At 42.6% G+C, this 24,460-nt stretch overlaps 1 protein-coding gene across 1 annotated transcript; it reads left to right on the top strand.

Annotated features, from left to right (window-relative positions):
- Nucleotides 1-19,474: 19,474 nt before the first annotated feature.
- CHST4 (carbohydrate sulfotransferase 4) lies at nt 19,475-20,611 on the top strand. The gene has a single exon (XM_047078335.1). It carries the CDS (start codon nt 19,475-19,477, stop codon nt 20,609-20,611), a length of 1,137 nt encoding a protein of 378 aa, XP_046934291.1.
- The last annotated feature ends 3,849 nt before the right edge of the window (nt 20,612-24,460 follow it).

The following is a 24,460-nucleotide window of genomic DNA, read 5'->3' as shown; positions in this document are numbered from 1 at the left end:
GAGAATGGAAGTAAGCTAGATTATACAGAAGGGACGGTATGTTTAGCAGAGCAACCCACACGAACTAAGAACTTCAGAGATTATTAAGTACTTCTACATGTTTGCTCCATAGGATGTATATACCCTTTATCTCTTTTCCTCATTTCCTATTTGGAATTTAGATGTGAGTCCTAGATGTATAGCAGCCTTCTTTTTAGCATGACACAATAATCATCAGATTGAAGGTCTACAGAAAGATCGCACCTAACAGCATCACTGAGCCACTGAAATGGCCTTGTTAATGGGTCAGCACCCAAGAACTCCTGCAAAATACCCTCGAGAACCACCCTGCTGCTTAGTGCTGCAAGCACCATTATGTCCCTTTCTTCCTTCAATGAAAACTCCAGTTCCTTCAGTCAAGCTGACTCCAGATGCTTTGCATCAATTGCAAAAGTGGTGACACTATTTCTCTCCAGGATGAAGTTTCTAAATTTCTGGAGTTTCAAGTGCTCTGGAAAAGACAGAACCCTTATCCTGGACTCCACATCATCACTGCCAAACATCAACAGGTGCACCTTGGACTCTCATGGCAGGTCCTTCCTCAGTATTCAGTTTGACCACCACTGTCCTCCTTGAGACCACTGTTACCTGTTATCATGATTCCCTTTATCAGGGTTTAGGCCAGTCACGCAAGGAGCCCAGGATCCTAGGTTGTTCCTTATCCCTTGCATTTCATCCCCAATGGCCTTGTACATCTGACCCCATTTCCCAGATCCCCCACCTCCTGAAACCCTCAGCAATTCATTGTCAGAAGTGGCAAAATCCCTCTTTTTTCAAGGTCTCTGAATTTTTTCTCCACTTTTTTGCTCTAAAGGGACACTGCTTCCTCTGCTTCTCAAGCTGTGGCTCTTTTTCTCCCACCTCCCACAGTGGAATAATTGGTGTCCTTCATTATTCTTTAAAATTCCTCATTGCTGCTTCCAGACTGTTCTGCTTCCCCCCTTCCTAGCAACTGCCCAGCTTTGATTCTGACATTAACCAGGCTATGCTACCCTCATTGCAGCCATATGGCCACTCTCACTTTTTGACTCAGCTCCTACACAATCTCAACATCCTTAAAGACGATCCTTCTAAAATACTAACTTCTGGGATACCTGGGTGGCTCAGTCAGTTAAGCATCTGGCTGTTGACTTCAGCTCAGGTCATGATCTCATGGTTCGTGAGTTCAAGCCCCACATCAGTCTCTGTGCTGACAGTGTAGAGCCTACTTGGGATGCTCTCGTTCTTCCCCACCTCCATTCATGCTCTCTTTCTCAAAATAAATAAATACACTTTAAAAATAAATAAATAAAATACTAACTTCCCAAATCCTTGACCTCCTCTGGTCAAAAAAGCCTGTCGTCCTCCTTAGCTCAGTTATTCCCCTCAAGCCCTTGTTTCACCTCTTATCCTGCTTAGATTCCATGGCCCTTTATTACAATCACTCTTTTGAATTCACCCTTGGTTCCCTTTCGCGTCTCTCATTTCGTTACACTCTTCTGACAGCACACAAGCCTTAATTAAATCTAACTCTCCACTTATGTCTACACAAGTACAACAGCTGAACATGGCTGGGACATTCACACACCTATGCTACTGCTCCCACTTTAAGTTCATGACCACGCACCTCACAAAGGCCATCAATCCTACTTACGTTACCCCAGCATACCCATCCTCATAAAGGGCCATTCCATACCTTCTCTCTCTTCAAAATTTCCACAACTTTTTCCCTATCTTCAGACTCAGATGTCAACCTTGTTAACTAGTTCACTGAGAAAATAAAAACGGTAAGAAGAAAATCGTCACAAACTCCCAGAACATCATTTCCCTACCTACCTGCATCTGGGCTCATATAGTCTACATCCCTCCTATTAATAAGGATGAACTCTATGTGCTTCTAACTTGGGACAACTCTCCACTTGTGTCCACCTTATTCCATCATTCTAACCATTCTCCTCTCTGTCCTGGACCATTTCCACCAGTAAATAAACAAGCTGTAATTACTCCCATCTTAAAATTAAAAAAACCAACAAACTGTCTTTTGACCTCACTTCCAACTACTGTCCCATTTCTCGTCTCCATCAGACAGTGATAGCTGGTTATCTTCCCTACTTCCAATTCCTTTCCTCCCAACAGATTTTCAAGCTTATGACTCTATAGAATGTCTTCCTGTCAACGTCATTAATAACATCTTGCTATATCCAGTTGTAAATAACCAGTCTCTATCTTTCTTAATCTTTCTGAAGGTTTTATCACAACTGATTACTCCTTTCTCCTTGAAATACTTTTTCCTCCTGGCTTCCAGGACACCACATCCCCTTGTTTTCCTCCTAACTTGCTAGTGACTGCTTCTCCTGGTTTCCTTTGTTCCCTTCTCTATCTCCCACTCTTCCAGATGTTCTCCTCCAGTCTCTTGGCTCTACATACCATCTCTATCTTGATGACTCTCAAATGTGTGTCTCCAGACTGGACCTCTCCTTTGAACTCCAGGCTGTATATTCACCTGCCTACTCCAACATTCCCACTTAGGTGCCCAACAGACATCTTGAAATTGACACATCTCAAATAAAAACTCCTGATTTCCACCCCTAAACCTAATTCTTCCCATTTTTGAAAATGGCAACCATATCCTTGAGTTGGCCCAGACTCCCTCTCTTACTCTTATCCCCAAATCTGATCCATCAGTGAATTATTTGACTACCTTTAAAATATATGTTTTAGGGGCGCCTGGGTGGCGCAGTCGGTTAAGCGTCCGACTTCAGCCAGGTCACGATCTCGCGGTCCGTGAGTTCGAGCCCCGCGTCGGGCTCTGGGCTGATGGCTCGGAGCCTGGAGCCTGCTTCCGATTCTGTGTCTCCCTCTCTCTCTGCCCCTCCCCCATTCATGCTCTGTCTCTCTCTGTCCCAAAAATAAATAAACGTTGAAAAAAAAATTAAAAAAAAAAATATATGTTTTAATAGATACTGTGGAATCCACTACCTTCACTGCTACTACCCTGATCCAGGCCACTGGTCTCTTGCCTAGCTTCCTAGCTGATCTCCCATCTTCTGCCCTTAACTGTTTATTCCCCTCACTGTATCCCAAATGATCCTTTTAGAATATAAGTCATTCCCAAATTCATACCCTCCAGTAGCTGCCCATTTCATCCCAAGTGGGAGTCAAATTCCCACTAATAAAGACAAACACTCAACTTCCTTGTTTACTCCCCTATTACTCACTCTGATTAGTCACACTGTTTTCCTTGTGATTCCTAGCTTAGTACCATTGCACTTGCCTGTTTTCTTTGCTTGGAATGGTCTTTCCTGAAATATTTTGTTTGATTTTCCCCCTCACCTCCTTCAAGTCCTCGCCAAAATGTTACTTTCTCTGATCCCACAATTTAAAATTGGAATAACCCCCACCCGTGTCACAATCTCTCTCTTCTTTTCTTATTTTTCTTCATATCACTTACTGCAATCTGATAAACTACACATTTTATTTACATGCTTGTCCCCATCCAGTAGAATGCAAGCTCCACAAAGGCAGGGATTTTTCTCTTTTGTTCAATTCTGCTTTTAGGGCCTACAGCAAATCCTGGTGTGTAATAAGCAACCAACAAATATTTTTGGAATTTATTGCATAAAGAAGATTATGATGGAGAGTAGAGAGACACCCACTCTTAAAAGGTGCTTAATGGCATGCCAAAAAATTTTCACCTTGTCTATAATGAGCTCCATTGCAGCTTTTCATCAGAGAAGTGATTGGGATTAGATCCATAAAATGAAAGCTCACTCTAGCTGTAGGGTGGAGGAGGTAGACTGGAGCGGGTAGGATTGGAGGTTGAGGGAAGAGTTGAAGGGCTTTTGGTGGAAATTCAGGCCAGAAAAATTGAGAGCCTGAGCAAATACAGTGTCTGTGGACAAAAAGAAAAGGGAAGCAAATGTGAGTTATATAGGGGTAGAACAGACAGACCTGGTGATCAGTGTGATACATGGGGTTGGAACCCACCAGAAAACACCTCTTTATTCTCCCCAGATTTCATCCCCAGAAACTTCTTGACTAGGTCATCATGGATCACCTATGTCAATCTGTGAAGATCTTTTGAAAGCCTGGAGGTAGAATTCTCAGATCATATTCTGGCCCAATTCCAGATAAGGCATGCTCTGTCCAATAATGACAAACTCTTGAACCACCAACAGCATATAAAATTGAGCTTTATGAGGAACTCCTCTTTATTCCCCATTTTCTCACCCTCTCTGTCCTATTAAGGGGCCTCAAGAAAGTAAGTATCAACAAGAAACTTAACGCCATGTTTACCTTTTCCCTCATCCTGACCTACCCTAACCCAACTTGTTCTCCTACTATTGAAATGAATACTTTCAAACACAGAGATAAGGGCCAAGGGAATCCCCAGCCAGGTGTCCACCCCCAGGGCCCAGCTTGCAGCAGGTTCTACTGAAGGCATTGTCCATTTGATAATAGGATTTATAGCAATCAAAATTCCCTTCCAGGCACACTTTTTCAGAAGGTGTTGGCTCCCTAGGATGCTGAGGTCCAACCTCTGTAGCCTGCAGATTGTTTAGCCAGCAGAAAGTTCTAGTCCTCCAGAATCTATTCTCTAAATCCAGCCAATACCCTCACCAGTCCTGACGCTAGGCTTTGGTAAGTAACATAGGGCTGATGACCAATGCAGGAAGTATAATGTCACTCAAGTTTCAGGTCTTGACATTCATATTGCAGACTGAGGCATACTGAGAAAAAGCACTGAATTCTGGAGCCCTCATGTGAAAATGCACTCAAGGAAAGCCTGCTATTCTTTTAACATGACAGTGAACAGGAAAGACATGTAGCCAAGTAGAGAAGTGAAGAAACTCCAAACCTAATACACAGGGAGTGATGGTCTGGGTAAAGATAGGGATGAATAGTATAGCCAGTGGAAAGATTCTTCCTGACTTCTGAGAAAATCAGACTCTGGCTCAGTGGCTGACTCTTTACCATTTGAGTGGGTCCCCAGACTATAAAGATGGCAAAAGTCCAAGGGATGGAGGGATGGATGGACACAAAGCTCTGCTGAACAGAGGGCCCTGGGAGACAACTCTCTTGAAATCATGCTTTGAGAAACACCTAAAGTACACACAACCTTTTGTCGGGATTCTTAAGGTAATTGGATATTGCAAGTTGATATAATTTTGTGTTTATATGATGATCAAATGTACATTTTTCTAGACAGATGGTATTTATCTTTCATCAGATTTTCTGACACTCAAAAAGAAAGAGAGTGAATCCATACAACCTTAACTGAATTTTCTAATATGGTCCATTTGCCACATTTCAAGTGTTCCGTGGTCTCATGTGGTAGTGGCTGCTGTGTTAGTGCACACACATAACATTTCTTTGTCACAGAAAGTTCTATGGATGGTGCTGACTTACAGAAATGGTGTTTTTCTCTATAAAAGTTCTGTAAGAAGGCTTGGATATCAGATACCCACATTCAAATTTCTTTTGGTGCTGTGGAACACTGTAGACTCTTAGAAGACACATATCTGAACATGCTGACTACCACCAGATGCTAGTAACCAAAGGAGGCTTTTCTTTAGCTGGTTGGCATTCTACCAGCACAAATTCCTATCAAGAAAAAGATGGTGGGTGATATGAATTATTGAATGCCCTCATTATATTTGGGAAGGCTTCAGAAAAGCATGAAAAGAACAGCAGAAAAGGCTGGATTAAAATTATCAGGGTTCATCATTGACAAAGACCTAGTTTCTCTCTTTTTTCCTTTTACATGAGGCTAGTAGAATCCCCCACAGGGTCTTCAACGACTGAGGATTACATGGTGATATAGGGAATTTGGGCAGTTCTTTCCTCTTTATGAAGATTAAATTTCTATTCCTATAACTGTAGAAAGAGTTCTGCCCTGAATGAACTGTCAACTACTCTTAGGAGCACGGCAAAAGAGAATAGACTCAATAGTCCTGTCCATGATCATTCAGAGAGGCAGCATTGCCTGATGAGTAAGCCTGGACTTTGATATCAGACCAGAGTTGAGATGTAGACTTTTCCCCTACAAACCATGCAATTGTGGATACACTGTTTAGCTTCTCCATGCCTCTATTCTGTCATCTGGAAAAACGGAACTTATCTCCCAAGGCCACAGCAAAGACAACAATACTATGATCCAAATAAGCATGAAGTGCAGGGTTTAGCTTGTAGCCAGCCCTGAACAAGCAGGAGCTTTTAGTCTCTTTCATAGTCTTCACGTTTCCTAATTCCTTACTGGGAATGCCCTCTGTTTTGGGTTTTGGATACCCTGTTTTTTTTATTACTGTGAACACCTATTTTTCTTCTTTTCTTCTTCTTTTTTTTTTTTTTTTTTTGAGAGAGAGAGAGAGAGAGAGTGAGAGAGAGGGAGGGAGAGGGAGAAAACAAGTGCGGGAGAGGCAGAGACAGAAGGGCACAGAGGATCCAAAGTGGGCTCTGTACTGACAGCAGAAAGCCCGACACGGGGCTCGAACTCACAAACTGTGAGATCATGACTTGATCCGGATGGAGTAAGACGCTTAACTAACTGAGCCAAGCAGACGCCCTGTGAATACCTATTTCTTAATGGCTGCTCCCAGCCGAGCCTTTCCAAAAATTCTTCCTGATTTATGAGTCACAAACTAAAGAGGCTAAGATCTGTGGTATTACATGTAAGGAAAGAGGTGGGGCAGCTACTTGTACTGAGAATTATGCCAGGTGTTTCATTAATTGTTAAGATCACCGTATCCATCACAGTGTTATATGTAATAGGGAAACTGGGAACAATCTAAATGCCTGACAGAGCACTGGAACATTGGCTTTGACAAATCATTTCAAAGTAATGTCTCCCATTAATATTTGTTTACATGCATAAATGATTATTACATTGTATGAGGTGGAAAAATCTGAGCCAAACACCCCTCTGTCCCAGCATCCCCTAGAGACACTTGTGTAAATGCATGCCAGGAGGTATGTTGAGAATATTCAGTTATATGGGAATGCAAGCTGGTGCAGCCACTCTGGAAAACAGTATGGAGGCTCCTCAAAAAACTAAAAATAGAACTACGACCCAGCAATTGCACTACTAGGCACTTATCCAAGGGATACAGGTGTGCTATTTCGAAGGGACACATGCACCCCCATGTTTATAGCAGCACTATCAACAATAGCCAAAGTATGGAAAGAGCCCAGATGTCCATTGATGGACGAATGGATAATATATGTGGTATATATATATATATATATATATATATATATATACACACAATGGAGTATTACTCGGCAATCAAAAAGAATGAAATCTTGCCATATGCAACTATGTGGGTGGAACTGGAGGGTATTATGCTAAGTGAAATTAGTCAGTCAGAGAAAGACAAAAATCATATGACTTCACTCATATGAGGACTTTAAGAGACAAAACAGATGAACATTAAGGAAAGGGAAACAAAAATAATATAAAAACAGGGAGGGGGACAAAACAGAAGACTCATAAATATGGAGAACAAACTGAGGGTTACTGGAGGGGTTGTGGGAAGGGGGGATGGGCTAAATGGGTAAGGGGCACTAAGGAATCTACTCCTGAAATCACTGTTGCACTACATGCTAACTAATTTGGATGTAAATTAAAAAAAATTTTTTAGTAAAATTTTAAAAATTAATTAATTAATTACCATTTTGTAATACCAAAAAAAAAAAGAAGAAGAAGGAGAAGAAATTCTATTTCCGTAACAGTTACAGGATGATTCAAATTATCTAACTTATGCTGGATGAATTGTAGTACCTTATGCTCTTTAGGGAATAGTCCATTTTATGTAAGTTGTCAAATATATGTGTGAAGAGTTTTTCACAGTATTCTCTTTACCCTTTTAATGTCTTCAGGGTCTACAATCAAGTTCCCTGTTAAATTTTTGCTATTAGTAATTTGTGTTTTATCTCTTCTTTGTCAACCTTGCAAGAAGTTTATCAAATATATTGATCTTTATGAAGAAAAAAAAAAAGAATATACAGTCACAGCTCCAAACTACAAACATTTCAGATGTCCATTAACAAGACCATGGACAAATAATGGTATATTCACACACAGAATGTTACAAGAATAATAAAAACAAATTTTTAAACTGTAACTCTATGAAACAACGTGATGAATTTTACAAGGATAATATGAAATGAAAACAGCAAAGTTCAAAACTGATTCTATTTACATAAAGGTCAAAACAGAGAAATTATAATTGTCTTGTTTAAGATGATAAAGTACAAGGAAAAGCAAGGAACCACTTACCATGGCAGTGATCACCTCTGAGTAACTAGGGTGGGGTGAGACTATGGGAGGCGGGGGACACTGAAACAGCTCTGACAAGGTCCTGGTTTTGTTTTGTTTTGAAGTGGTAGTTCCTATTTATATTACTTCTTAAATTGTACCTTCATGCCCTTATTATAATTTCATAATATAAAATGTTTTTCAATAAAGAAAAGGGAAAACAAGCACAAATCTATACTTTCCAATGTGATCTCAATTATAGAGATTTCTGCATGCATGGGGGAGAAAAGATCAACAGTGGTTTTCTCTGGGCAGCAAAATGTAAAGGGATCTATATTGTTTTCCTTAGAGATTTTGTATTTTTCAAATTTTTAATAATGAACAGTACTACTTTTATAATAAGAATAGGGGCGACCGGGTCACTCAATATGTTAAGCATCTGACTTCCCCCTCAGGTCTTGATCTCATGGTTCATGGGTGTGAGCCCCGCCTCTGGCTCTGTGCTGACAGAGCCTGGAGCCTGCTTCAGATTCTGTCTCCCTTTCTCTCTGCCCCTCCCCCGCTCACACTGTGTCTCTCCCTCTCTCTCAAAAATAAATAAACATAAAAAAAAAAAAAGAATAAAAAGCAAAACCACCAACCGCTCAGTTCTGGCTCTTCAATTTACATCTCAGCATGGAATCACTTTGAGAAAGAAAAATTTCTCTTCTCCTTTCCAGGGAGAAATTGGGAGAGAGGGAGAGTCACACAATTAAAATCCTACTACTACCGGTTGGTCATCTGTGTCAATGACGAGGCCTTGGGTAGCTTACTCAATGGAAATCAGCAAAGATACTTCCTAGATTATCCTAGGACTCCTATAACTCCCTGCCTGTTCTTTCAAAGTCTAGAAAATGAGCCAGAAACTGAGCAAGAAGAAAGAGGTATTGGGATTAACTACCACTTTTTAACTCATCATTGTCATAACATTAATTAATGTTGCAGGCATTAATCCTACCCTAACATTCACAAGAATTCAATAAAGTAGATACATATTTGACACTGATATTCTAGGGCTCAGAGGGGTGGAAGGACTTAGCCAGATGTCTGAATGCATTTCAGTGGCATTTTGGCCATGGTTTACATTTACTTGAGTTTTCTCATCTACTGTTTACACTCACAAAAATCATGTAAAATAGTTCAGAGTAGTTGTGTGATTTGCCCAAGGACACACAGCTATCAAGAAGCTATAATTTCTAATAACTTGTTTCTTTTTGTCTTGAGGGGGTAATATTTTTCCTGTACCCCAACTAAATGCCAATATATCTATGTTCTCCCATACTTTTAGTTATGACATCTAGGTAATTATCTAATTATAACCCCTGTAAGAAGCAATGAAGATGTTGAACATGACACAGAGGCTGCAAAAATGTTATGTCCCTAAATCCAGTGGAGTGAGCAGGCAGGTACAATCCAGAAATAGCATTCAAGTTTTCTCCTCTTTTTTTTTTTTTTTTTTTGCAACAGAGATGAGATTAAGGTATAAGAGTAAGGTTTAAGATCTTGTGGGTTAGTAATTGTCTGATTCCCCTATCGACCTCATCTCTCAGGTCTCCAGGGTTCGCTCTTCTTTTTCTACTTTGCCCTAAGGGAGTTAACCTTCGCAGCTGCCTTCAAGGACCCTACTTTCCGGCTCCCAGTCCTGAGGAGAACGCTTCCTCCTTGGCTTCTCCCGGCAAACCTCGAGCAGAATCTCCCAGCCCTTGAGTCTTCTCAGGGTTAAAGCTGCTAAATATCAAGGCTACCCAGGAGTGAGTGCTTTCTCAACACCGTCTTGGAAGGTGGGTCACTATTTTGGCAGAAGGGAGAGGGCAGTGGAATTTGTTCTGAGTAGGGACGGTTACGCAAAATGCAAGGAGGAAGAGGAAGCCGATAGGGGAATTGGTGAGTCAGAAGAGAAAAGTACGACTTGGCTAGCAGTGAGCCTCTCTAAAGCGGTGGAGAAGCCTAAGCCATTATCAAGGTAAGAAGAGAGTTTTTTCTGTATCACCTCCACAGCAGAGCCACTGTCCTGGGGCTCCTGGAGCAGAGTATCAGAAAACCTCCGACAGCTTTGCTGGGGATTTTAATGGCAATGGGAGAAGAGGGGGTTGTGGAGGGAGGCTAAATCAGAAATCACCTGGAAAATCTCCTCGAAAAAGCACAAGCTGCTTGCCAGCACCTTCCTCAACCCCACGCAGCTCCATTCCTGAAAGGATCTGGAAAAGCCTAGAATGCCAGTAGGGCTGTCCTGATACATGTTTTGTAGATGGTCCCCTAATGCATCTAACTTGTTCAGATCCTGGCTTCTGAGCTCAAGTTTCTATACTTCCTGTGGCTTCTCTGATCAGGTGCTGGAGCATGGCAGGCAGGAGGTTCAGAGAGCTGTAGATTTTCTCTAGCTCAAGTGAGGTGTGATGTGATCATTGAAAGCTCTCAGACCTGAGACTCAAAAGACCTGGGGTCTGATTCAGGTAGAGCTATTTCCACCATGGAGTCAATCAATTAAAGTTCAGCTTATTCTGAAAAATAGGTGTGTGGCTTATCACTGTCCTGTATATCTAGCTGGATTGTTAACAAATGGGGTTTCAAAGTTGTGGAGTGCTACTATTCAGATGTAAAATAGGATTAAGTTAATAAGATTAAGTTATGAAGCCAGCACATCAGCCAGAGTAGAAGAGACTTGTGTCTTGTTTGGACTCAGACAAGTCTAGAACTTCTAGTTGGAATTGAAACACATTTATATGTGCCAAATAAAAATATCTTGCCCCATCTTCCTTACCCGGATCAATTAGGGCATCTCAAACAGGAAAAACTACTCTACAAATGTTCGTCATTCAGTCATCACTCAGTAGATGTTTCTTGAGTGCCTACTATGTCCGGACACTACTGTTGGCACTGGAGTCACAGCAATGGTGAGGACCCGGGTCCAGCCCTCTTTGTACTTTAGTCTGGTTAGTGTTTGTTATTATAAGGTCACCTTCGCCTAGGTGCTTACCTCCATGGTTTTCCTGGGTTTATGGCTATATGTGTGGATGCCACTTTCCCCAAGCCAGCTCTCATCTCTCGGTTTGTGAAAATATTTTATGCCATCTCTAATTTCGGGTTATGGGAGCATAATCTCACAGGGGAATCTAAGTTAGGAATGTGCCAATGGGTGGAATCCAGGGCTCTTAAATTGCCATCTGTTAATTTTTTCCTCAGAATTCTTCATTTTGTTTCTAAAAGGCTACACAGTACCCATTTGGGGGTTATCCACTATTCGGCCCTCTGGAATCAGGCTGAGGTCATCCACCCTGGTGCCTCATGGTCCCTGAGCCTGACATGGGTGCTCCCTCTTGGGGGACAGTGATGGTAGGATGTGATGAGGTTTTCTCCTTTTTTTCTTCTTTGCCTGAGCTAGTTAGACAAGAGAAGTAGTCTGAGTGGTCTCATGCCCTCCAATATAGTTTTTATTTCTTCTTTAAAAAATTTTTTTTGTGGGCGCAGCTGGGTGGCTTAGTTGATTGAGCATCCAACTTCTGCTCAGGTCATGATTTCACTGTTTGTAGGTTCAAGCCCCGCATCAGGCTCTGTGCTGACAGCTCAGAGCCTGGAGTCTGCTTCGGATTCTGTGTCTCCCTCTCTCTCTGCCCCTCCCATCCTTGCTCTCTCTCTCTCTCTCTCTCTCTCTCTCTCTCAATCAAAAATAAAATAAAACATTAAAAAAATTTTTTTTTAATTTTTTTAATGTTCATTTCTTTTTTTTTTTTAATGTTTATTTATTTTTGAGACAGAGAAAGACAGAGTGTGAGCAGGGGAGGGGCAGAGAAAGAGGTAGACACAGAATCCAAAGCAGGTTCCAGGCTCTGAGCTGTCAGCACAGAGCCCGATGCAGGGCTTGAACCCACGGGTTGTGAGATCACGACCTGAGCCGAAGTCGGATGCTTAACTGACTGAGCCACCCAGGTGCCCCATTATTGTTCATTTATTTTTGGTAAATTTGAGCAGGCCCTGTGCTGACAGCAGGGAGCCCGATGTGGGGCTCAAACACATGAACTGTGAGGTCATGATCTGAGCCAAAGTTGGAGGCTTAGCCACCCAGGCACCCCAGGTTTTATTCCTTATTAATAAATATTTTTAAAAAATAATGTTCATGGGCACCTGGGTGGCTCCATCAGTTGGGTGTCTGACTCCCTCACATCATGATCTTGTGATGATCTCGTGATTCGGTTCATGAGTTCGAGCCCCACGTTGGGCTCTTAACTGTCAGCACCAAGTGTCTCCCTCTCTCTCTCTGCCCCTCCCCCACTCATGCTCTGACTCTCTCTCAAAAATAAATAAACTTTTATTTTTTATTTTTTTTCAATATATGAAATTTATTGTCAAATTGGTTTCCATACAACGCCCAGTGCTCATCCCAAAAGGTGCCCTCCTCAATAGCCATCACCCACCCTTCCCTCCCTCCCACCTCCCATCAACCCTCAGTTCTCAGTTTTTAAGAGTCTCTTCTTATGCTTTGGCTCTCTGCCACTCTAACCTCTTTTTTTTTTTTCCTTCCCCTCCCCCATGGGTTTCTGTTAAGTTTCTCAGGATCCACATAAGAGTGAAAACATATGGTATCTGTCTTTCTCTGAATAAATTTTTAAAAATTTAAAAAAAACTAATGTTTATAATTTTTTTCTAGTTTTCATTAATACACATTCAGTGTAGAAACTACTTTTTTTTGGAGTAAGGTTAACTGTACCATATTATCAAACCTATGGCTCTGACTTTCTTAATATCTTGCTCCATGTAATTGAGGTAGTATTGGTTCTGTGCTCAATACTCAATGGAATCACCTACACTTTATTTTATTATTTTTTGTATTTCACCTAAATTTCAGTAACTGATACTAAAGAGACATCTGTGTGCATTTTAAAAGACAAGTTTCTTTCTCTCAGTGAATCCCACTCAGTTATCTGCTCTCCAGCAATGACTATGCCTCACCCCATATGCAACTATTATTTATTCAACAAGTGTTTAAAGAGCCTTAAGCAGTTATAAGTTTCATGTACCTGTAAATAAGATAAGACATACCATTTACCCTTAAGTTACAGCGGCCCAGTGGGAGAGACATTCACCTACAGTTATTTAAAGTGAGAGATGGATGGTACTGGAAAGTTTGGGGAACAACTAAATCTCAGGAAGAAGGGCTTCTAAATAACAAGGCAACTTTGAAAGACCTGAAAGTAAAGTATGGAGCCTCATGTGCCAAAAAGGAGGGGACTGACGGGGGGTCAGAGATCAGATCATGAAGGACTCTGGGGTACAAGACTTGGGGATTTTGATTTATTCCTATATGTACTGGAAAGTTATTGAAGGATTTCAAGGAGAGGAGTGATAGATTTGTGCTTTAAAATGATAGTTTTTGGCAGCAGTGGATGATGGAGAATAGAAACAGAAGACAGAGGCTACTTACTATCAAAGACCAGGCTAGCGATGAGCAGACCTCAGATTCTGACAACAGCAAGGGTGGAATTTGAGAAACTGAACAGCCAGGAAAGAACACTTGGAAAGGTGGACTAGGGTCTCTGGAATGGAGAGATCTCATGCCATACACTTCTCACAAATGCCTACCAGCTCCAAGGACTACAGAAGAGGTTGGTGCAGGACAGTGGGGGAGAGGCGATGGTTAGATTAGAGATTGCCATAAAAAACTTGACTTGCCCTTTCTTCATGGAGCCATATCTGCTCACTTCTCCCAGGCCCCCAAGCCATCTCTACGGCTGATTACAGTCTCTGCAGAAATGAGCTTTGCCTACAGTATTCCCTGGCTGTCCTGGCTAGACCCAACACAGTGACAAGAGATGGGACTCACTCTATGAAAGCATATTTTCTTTCTGGCCAGGGTGAGTGCTCATGGTTAAAAAAAAAAAAAAAAAAAGGAGAGAACAGAATCAAAGGGTTTCCATGGGAATTCCTGAGAACCATGGATAACTAAAGCCTGGGGACAACTGGGGACAGAGTTAGAAGCCCTGGCTCCAGCTCTGAGAGAGAACGGGCACGAGGCCAGGAGCTACTGGCAGGCAAGGAGGACTCAGGGCCATTGATCCCACTCAGGATACTGAGTTGGCCCAAAGCCAGCATGGGGGAGAGAGAGTATTAACTTTGAAAAGTCTACATCCCTAATGCTTAGGAGATGCTAGCTTTTTCTTGAGTTGATTATAGGCCCTAGAGGCTCTGCGTATAACTTTCTATCAGTTTCCTTATAAGTGTGCATGGGTCAAATTCTTCCCTTCTTTACTTTTTGTCTCTTTTGCTGTGCTGTTTCCTATCTTTTTTTCCAATTTTCCTTCATACTCACATTACCTCTGGGAGAAGATATCTTGCTAACGTCATTTCCTCAGTCTTTGGGGGTGGGGGCAGACGGGGGCATTCTTGGCCATTATTAATAATAGCCTAGTTTTTAATCATTTCTTCTTGGGCTCAAGTTTAAAACACCTAAGCGTATATCTTAGCTGGTCCTGTTATAACCTTCAGGGCCAATAAAGGAATTACTGCTGATTGACATTTCCCTGGCATATAGTACGGTGATTTGGGCCATGAAGGAGACATGATCTTTACTGGATCCTTCTGGCACACAAGGAGGAAATATACTGTTGTAATGAATGGAAGAGAAGAGTTTCTGTGCCCCTGCCACACAAGGTTTGGCTTGGGTAAATACGCACTTCCCAGAAGGTTCAGGGGACTTCCAAGGGAAGCCCACGTGCTGGCAAAGCATGCTCCATCTCTTCAGGAAGCAAGTTATAAACTTCAAGAGTCACATTTGTGGCTGTCCAATTCCTCCTCTAAAATCTACCCTCTAGAATCTCTGCAGCTCTGGATATACAGGATGGTTTATGATCAGTATGAAGGCCATCTGGGTGACAGATATCAAAGCTATACACTTCCATATTTTTTGACTCCACAATCCCATTTCTGGGGATTTAGCTTACATACACATGTAATGATGTATGAACATAAAGGTCACTACTGAAGTTTTTGAAATGACAAAAAAAGCTGGGAACAATCCAAAAGCCTAACCGCAAGGAAACTAGTTAAATAAATCGTGGTACATGCATATAACAGAAATCTATGTAGTGGTAAAAAGGAATGAGGAAATGCTTTATGTGCTACCATGGAAAGTTCAGCAAAACATAAAGTTTATAAAGCAAGGTGTGGAGGGATGCCTGGGTGGCTCAGTCAGTTAAGCATCCAACTTCGGCTCAGGTCATGATTTCACAGTTTGTGGATTTGAGCCCAGCTTCCGGCTCTGTGCTGACAGCTCAGGGCCTGGAGCCTGCTTTGGATTCTGTGTCTCCTTCCCTTGCTCTGTGCCCCTTCCCTGCTCATGCTCTGTTTTTCTCTGTCTCAAAAATGAATAAACGTTAAAAAATTTTTTTTAAAGCAAGGTGTGTATAACTTGCTACTTTTTCTGTTATAAAGGGGAGGAGGGGAATTAAGACTACATATACATGTGCAAAGACAAAAAATGAACCCAGTTGCTACCTGGGGGCAAGTTGGGAAATCGGCAGATAGGGGACGTGTATTGGAAGTAGACTTTCACTGTACAGTAATGACAAAACACCAGCTGGTAGATTAATCCTAGCTGTGAGCAGGAGCGCTTGGGTGGCTCCATTAGTTGAGTGTCTGACTTCAGCTCAGGTCACGATCTCACAGTTTGTGAGTTTGAGCCCCATGTCAGGCTCTGTGCTGACAGCTCAGTATAATGAGTTACCATCTTAAGAATTCAAAAGAAAGAATTGTAGATTTCTTTGCTGCCACTTGAAACTTTTGCAAAAGAAAGCTCCTGGATGGCTCTGTCCGTTAAGCATCTGACTGTCAATTTTAAGTCAGGTCAAGATCTCAGGTCGTGGGGTGCCTGGGTGGCTCAGTCGGTTGAGTGTCCGACTTCGGTTCAGGTCATGATCTCACGGTTTGTGGGTTCAAGCCCTGTGTCGGGCTCTGTGTCGACAACTTGGAGCCTGATGCCTGCTTCGGATTCTGTGTCTCCCTCTCTCTCTGTCCCTCTGCTGCTCACGCTCTGTCTCTCTGTCTCTCTCTCAAATAAGTAAACATTAAAAAAAAAATTTAAAAAAAATCCTATCCATGAGCAGAGAAGAGGTTACTGATGCAGCAACTGGTAAAATTCTTAGGTGTTCTTTCTCCCAGGAAAATACTGTGACCCATTGTCAAGGTATGTCATTACCCGTGTTCACAAAGAGCTCTAGCTGTTTTCTAATTTATGACTATAGGCTTCATCCACAGACACAGATGCTTGTCATAGTATTTCCCCTTGCTGTTAAAGACTTGGACTAGGACAGGCTCAGGCTGGCAAGCACCCGCCTTATTGCCTTCCTGCATGCGGAATTGTAGGAAGCCTTCTTTTAAATTCTAAGTCTGTGGATTTAATGTCCATGATAATGATACTTCTTAAAACAGTTTGAACCATGTGACTATTGCTTATTAAAAACTTTTTTAAAATTAGGGATAAGACCTGTCACCAGGAAACCAGCAAACCCTAAATCCAGCTCCAATTACTGTTTAGAAATACATTTTCTTTGTTAAAACTGGAAGGCAGAATATCTTAGGTATGTAGTGATATGTAAATTAGCACCTTGTGGGTGCCTGGCTGGCTCAGTCTGTGGAGTAAGCAACTCTTGACCTCAGGGTTGTGAGTTTGAGTCCCACATTGGGTATAGAGATTACTTAAAAATATAATCTTTGGGGTGCCTGGGTAGCTCAGTCAGTTGGGTGTCTAACTCTTGATTTTGGCTCAGGTCGTTATCTCACAGTTTATGGGCTCAAGCCCTGGGTTGGGCTCTGTGCTGACAGTGAGGAGCCTGCTTGGGATTCTATCTCTCTCTGCCCCTTCTCTGCTCACACTTGCTCTCTCTCTCTCAAAAATAAACATTAAACAAACAAACAGAATTTAATAAATAACCTTTAAAAAAATAAAAATAAAAATAAAAATTTTAAAAAACAAAAAATTAGTACCTTGCTACTATTAATATTTTACACTATGTGAAATAGCTATTCTATCTCTCAATAGTTATTTATATTAGGAAGTCACCCAAAATGATGATCCAGATTCATCTTAACCCATAACACTAACATATATATATGTTATATAAAAATAATGTTATATATATTATTATATATAAAATTATAAAATATATAAAAATATATATAAATATATGTTATATAAAATATATAAACATATTTTATATATGTTACATATACATATATAAACATATATGTTATATACGTTGTATTATATTATATATATTATATATATTTTATACATATATAAAATTTATATATATTATATATATGATATATGTAAATATATATACAATTAAAAATTATATATATATAAAATATATAAAATTATATATATATAATTTTTATTTTTTTTAGAGAGTGAGTGTGTGCACACAAGAGGGGCAGAGGTATCTTAAGTAGGCTCCACACTCAGCACAGAGCCTGACGTGGGGCTCATTCCCATGACCCTGGGATCATGACCTGAGCCAAAATCAAGAGTTGGGTGCTCAACCAGCTAAGCCACCCACCTGGGCACTCCCATGGTCTTTTCATACAAAGTGAGCCTTGATTATAAAGGGATTAAGTTGAGGGTTGTCACCAGTATATATGAGCCTTAGTGTGAATTACTAAGTGGAACTAATTTCTCTAGATATTTAACATCTAACAGCTGGAAAATCATCCTGACATTCTTATTCTGTTGGACTAAGATACTTTACTGTCACCTACCAGAACATTGTTTTTTTATTTTTTAAAAAAAAATTTTTTTTTCAACGTTTATTCATTTTTGGGACAGAGAGAGACAGAGCATGAACGGGGGAGGGGCAGAGAGAGAGGGAGACACAGAATCGGAAACAGGCTCCAGGCTCTGAGCCATCAGCCCAGAGCCCGACGCAGGGCTCGAACTCGCGGACCGCGAGATCGTGACCTGGCTGAAGTCGGACACCTAACCGACTGCGCCACCCAGGCGCCCCTGTTTTTTTAAAGTTTACTTATTCATTTTGAGAGGCTGAGAGAGAAGAGGGGAGGGGCAGAGAGAGAGAATCTCAAGCAGGCTCTGTTTGTAAGTGCAGAGCCCGACAAGGGGCTCAATCCCACAAACTATGAGATCATGACCTGAGCCAAAATCAAGAGTAGGACACTTAACCGACTGAGCCACCCAGGTGTCCCTCAGAGTTTTAAAGATTTTTTTTATTTTTAAATAATTTTAAATAATAATTTTAAATAATAAATATCTTAAAGTTCTAATGAGATGGCATTCCCTAGGGTTGTACAGTATACAACCTGGCAATCTATACTGAGTAGCCCTGATTAGGTTGTGTCAAGCAGTTAAATATTCCCCCAAGCAGCAGCACAGTGGCTAACAGGTCACGGCTCTTAAGTTGGCTTGCCACAACTTCCATAGGGTTGGCTATTAAAGAGACAACACTTCGAGACATACACATTCAGATGTAAGGTCAGCATTGGGTCACTTCCTTATGTCCATAGTCCCACAGGATGAGACCAAGCCAGAGGGGATCAGATGACAGGTGCCATGGACACTTGGCTCTGCCACTGAGGAGACAACTCCAAACTCAAGCCAGGCACTTTTATAGCCTGCAACCATATTGTTCAGGGGATTGAAAGTCCTGTGCTTGCTTGAGATGAAGGAAGGTAATGAGAAATGGCCTATGGCAACCTCCCTCAAGATAGGGGAGGTGGGTGAGGTAATTCTTCATAAGTCAGCTGATCTCCCTTAGTTTCAGAAGGACATTTAACCAAAACTTGGGTCAGACTATGGTTAAGCTTTACCTAAGTGGCCTGTGTAGAGACATGCATATCACCAAGGTGCCAGGGTGGAGCTGTTCCTCTACGTTGATGAAATATGACCGAGCTCAGTCATTTTTGGTAGGTCACTGGAAAAGAAAGACCAGCAGGGAGGAAGTAAAGAGCCTAAGATAAATAGAACTTACTGACACACTAACTGCAAGGGACAGGGATTGATTCAGAGAAGGATCTGTGCAGTTGGTTGTTAGAAATTTCCAGCACTCTAGCTGCTCCTTGCTCAGGGTTAGGGAATAAAAGCAGATGGAAGGCAGACACCAAAACAGAAGCCTAACACAGCCCTTCTGCTTGTTCCTTAAGGTCCTCCACTTCAGCATGATGCTGCCAAAAAAAATGAGGCCACTGCTGTTCCTGGTTTCCCAGATGGCCATCTTTGCTCTATTATTCCATCTATATGGCCACAACTTCAACTCCCTGTCCACGAAGGAGGAGCCCAAGCCCATGCATGTGCTGGTCCTGTCTTCCTGGCGCTCTGGCTCCTCTTTTGTGGGACAGCTTTTTGGGCAGCACCCGGATGTCTTCTACCTGATGGAACCTGCCTGGCACATCTGGATGACCTTCACAGAGAGCACTGCCTGGAGGCTGCATATGGCCGCCAGGGATCTGATACGTGCCATTTTTCTGTGTGACATGAGTGTCTTTGATGCCTACATGAAACCTGGTCCTCGGAGACAATCCAGTCTCTTCCAGTGGGAGGGCAGCCGGGCCCTGTGTTCCCCGCCTGCCTGCAATGTGTTCTCGCGGGATATGATCATACCTCAGGCTCACTGCAAACTTCTGTGCAGTAAACAGCCTTTTGAGGTGGTAGAGAAGGCCTGTCGCTCCTATAGCCACGTGGTGCTCAAGGAGGTGCGCTTCTTCAATCTGCAAGTGCTCTACCCACTGCTGAGAGACCCCTCCCTCAATCTGCACATCGTGCACCTGGTGCGGGACCCTCGGGCAGTGTTCCGTTCTCGAGAACACACCACAGAGGAACTCATGACTGACAGCCGCATTGTGATGGGGCAGCAGGGGGAGAAACTCAAGAAGGAGGACCAGCCCTACTATGTGATGCAGGTCATCTGCCAAAGCCAGATGGAGATCTACAAGGCTGTGCAGTCCTTGCCCACTGCTCTGAGGCAACGCTACATGCTCATACGCTATGAGGACCTGGTCCGGGACCCCCTTGGCCGTACTGACCAAATGTATAAATTTGTGGGGTTGAAATTCTTGCCCCAGCTCCAGACCTGGGTGTACAACAGCACTCGAGGCAAGGGCATGGGTAGTCATGCCTTCCACACTAATGCCAGGAATGCCCTCAACGTCTCTCAGGCCTGGCGCTGGACCTTGCCTTATGCAAAGGTTTCTCGACTTCAAAAAGTCTGCAATGATACCATGACTTTGCTGGGCTACCACCTTGTCAGATCTGAGCAAGAGCAGAGAAACCTGTCACTGGATCTTCTGTCTACCTAGACCCCTTCCAAGTAAGTCTGCCAAGAGGGTTGAGGAGACTCTGTCCCCACTTGGCACCAGCCTCAGCCACATTAACTGAAGTCTTCTGAGCCTTAATTACATTTCTATCAGTGTACATGTGAGCATGGGTTGTGTCCACACATGTTCAAGCTAGGAGATCTCTGTCTCTACTCATGCCAGGAAGAGATTCAGGAACCTATATGAGCAGCACATTACACTGCTGAAAAAGAAGTATCACCTTTCTTCTCTTCTTGGCCCTCCTATCTGTGTATACCTCAAAGACTTTGGGGCCTGGGGCCCTATTTGACACCACACAGTATCAGTGGAGTAAATCCATAAACTTCTCTGTCCCCAGCGGGACAGGAAAACCAGTGAAATGGGTCTTCTGCCAAAGAGCCCACCAGAATACTCCACAGGGATATGAACTCTGAGCCCATGGAGCTTCTGGTGGATTCAAAAAGGGAACAGAGAACAGGGTTGGATGCTTACTGGTGAGCCTGGCCATCACAGCTATCAGTTGTCACAAATACAAAGATCTCTGCACAACAAACAGAGTGAGCTCTTAAACTCATGGTGTGGCTGGGCCCCCTGTGGACATCATTTCCCCTAGGACATCAAAACCCCTAGGTGTTTTCCTATCACCTAGAAGATTTTGACTTGTGAAGCCGCCATCTGTTAACACTAAAATTCCAAATAGGATTCTGGTTGGAGTTTCCCCTTTTATGCTTTGTACTTACTTAGTAATAAACACTAATTCTTATAGAATCCTAACCTGATAGCACAAACATCTTTATAGATTTTTAAAAATACTTTTTCTATTATCTATTACCCACACATTAAAAAAAAATGCTAAGACAGTGTTCGGTGTCAGATGATAAATTGAGTCTAAACTGATCAATACTGACCATCACATTATGTTCTTACGAATCTGTTGCTGGGGCACCTGGGTGGCTCAGTCAGTTGATCGTCCATCTCTTGATTTCAGTTCAGGTCATGATCTCATGGTTTGTGCGATTGAGCCCTGTGTCAAGATTCCCCTATTTGGGATTCTCTCTCTCCCTCTCTCTCTGCCCTTCTTCTCATACACACACTCTCTCTCAAAATAAATAAGATAGACTTAAAAAAAAAAAAAAAGAATCTGTAGAAAGTAGACAATCAGCAACTAAGCCAGACTCTCATTCTTGTGCAGGGGTGTGAGTTGCAATAATATTGTATATATCACTCAAGGGTCTGGGCAAAGGGTTTCCTTCCTCCCTCCCTCCCTTCCTTCCTTCCTTCCTTCCTTCCTTCCTTCCTTCCTTCCTTCCTTCCTTCCTATTTTTTGAGAGAGAGAATGAGAGAGGGAAGCAGGGCTCATCCAAAGCAGGGCTTGAGCTCACCCAAACAAAGGGTTCTTTAATGTGATCCTCAGCCAGATGACCTCAGGTCTAGGATAGCTGGCGCTTTTCACCTCTTCCTGGTCACCTGTCCACATAACAGAGGTTGTTTCTCCCAGTCTTTGCAGCACCCCCTGGTCTAGTTATGCATCAGAATCTACTGTTAGACATTCATTTTGCTATGCCCCACCTGAGATCTGCTGGAATTGGAATCTGTCACAGTGGAGGCTGGGCTTCTGTATGTTGATCAAGCAACCCTGATGATTCTTTCATGGCCAGCCTGGCAAGACCACACCCTGCACGGAGCAGCAGCACTGTTTGCCTTCCTGCTCCAAGACAGATGTCTTTTCAGCATATGCCAAGTATCCATGTTGCGTACTTTTGACATTGGTACTGTCCTCAAGTTGGAAGGAATAGGAAAAAGGTCTGTATCTGTCTGGAACTCCAGGGATCTCGGAGTCCTGACTTGTTTAAATTTCACCTTGGCCAAATCTGAAAGATACCATCATTTCATCTTTCCTTTTTTCCCACTCCCCCTTTGGACATGGTCCTCACTCCATAAAGTGTGCCCGATGTCAGATGGAAATTCTCACACTTGATTCTGCCGAGAAGCTCTCAGGCTGTGGTAGCACTGGTGACATGGGAGTAGCTACCCTTGCCAGCTGGATCTGGCAAAGTTCAATGACATGGGGCTCTAATGGAGTGAATTTATTCTAACATCCAAACTTAACCCACTCTAGATACTCCTTAAGAGCCTAGGATCTCCCAAGCAAATGCTACTTGCCTCTACAAACCTTCCAAAACTGTGAAAGAGTGAAATTTCTCTAGCATTGGAAATAAGTCCAGAGCAGTAGGTTATGGTGCAAACAGAGTGAAGATCATTGGCGGGGAGCAGGGGAAGACAGCAATAGACTCAACCACCTCTGGTTTCCCCTTTGAAATTCCAGCCTCCACCTGAATTGTCTTAAAGTTAACAACTTCCTTAGGAACCACTTCTGTGGGATGCTGGAGTACAGAGCTGATTGCTTTTCCTTCTCCCAAGGAATCGTTATGTTCTCATGAGTGCATGGGCTCCAGAACCATGCTGCCTGGGTAACCCTACCAGCTGGGTGACCGTTACCATCTCCATGCCTCAGTTCCCTCAACTGTAGGGTAGGTGGAATAATGGTGGCAGTGACTTCTGGCAACCCTTGGGAGGGCTGATGAGTTAATATATGAAACACGCTTAGCAAGCATCTGTCATGTAAGCAAGCACTCACTAAGGGGTAGTTGTGAATATCTTGATAACGACACTGGTTTTAGCCTTCTCAAGGACTATCTTCCATCATTTCTGGTAACATCCTTATTAAGGTGATGCTCAACAGCAGATCCAGAGCCCTTTATGGCGTTTCTGATCATAATGATACAATTAGATTTATAACTCTCTGATAGTCTAGTTTGTGTATATCAGTTGTTTTCAACCCAAGGCAATTTTGTTTCCCAAGGGACATTGGGTGATTTCTAGAGACATTTTTGGTTGTCAGAACCGGTGGGGTGGGGTGTTACTGGCATCTAGTGGGGAGTGGCCAGGATGCTACTAAACATCCTATCGTGTACAGGAGAGCCCCCACTCCCACCCCCAACAAAAAACTCTCTGGTCCAAAATGTCAGTAGTACAGGTGTTGAGAAACCTTATTCTACATTCATCAGATGGTGAATATATACAGTATGAAGAGCCAATGACTCAAACAGATTTCTCTTCTATCCTCACTCGGTCACATTCAGTCTTGATCAAATAGTACACCCCCAGGCCAAGCGTCCTGACTGGGCAGATGTCGCAACCAGGGCTCTCCTGGCACTCACTCAAATCATCTTAAAGGGAGTAAGTAGTGCAAGAGACATTATAAAAATACAGAACAGCATCACAGGGGTCTGACGAGAGGAAGTGAGCACAGGCAGGCTTCCTGAGACCAGTCATGCACTGACCAGTCTATGCCTTAACTGGTCTTGACTTCTATCCACTCTAATTCAGTCAGCTGTGGCTAGAAGAGAAGACTTCAAAGAGGCAAAACAGTCATTTAGGTCCTCGAGGAGGATGGGCAGGACAAAGGAAGCAAGGAGCAGACACTGCACTTTGACAAACGAGCTGTCTAAAATGTCTGGGAACAGAAGAATCACTCATGAATGTCAAAAAGTTCCACAGGCACTATGGTAGTTAAACCATGGTCCCCCAACCTTTTCCCCATTATCACCTCCCACTGTTGGCAAGCCTATGGCAGACATTTTTGTTCCAATCGTCCTCTACCATGAATGTCAATACCACAAATTTACTGCATATTTTTATGTAGTTTTTATGGCCCTCCAAATGGTCACAAATCACTGTAATACCTACATATTTTGCCCCCCACAAACCACGTTTTAACCCATTGGTGGCAATGGCAGCTCCACTGAGAATGCATGATCTAGACCACTGTTCCAGACACTTAGCTCCATT

This window comes from Lynx rufus, unplaced genomic scaffold (assembly GCF_022079265.1).
Source record: "Lynx rufus isolate CCGP_SWC_20201006 ecotype Redwood Valley unplaced genomic scaffold, mLynRuf1.p SCAF_16, whole genome shotgun sequence".
Lineage (NCBI taxonomy): Eukaryota > Metazoa > Chordata > Mammalia > Carnivora > Felidae > Lynx > Lynx rufus.
Note: the sequence above shows the minus strand (reverse complement) of the source record. Positions and strands in the feature narration are given on the sequence as shown.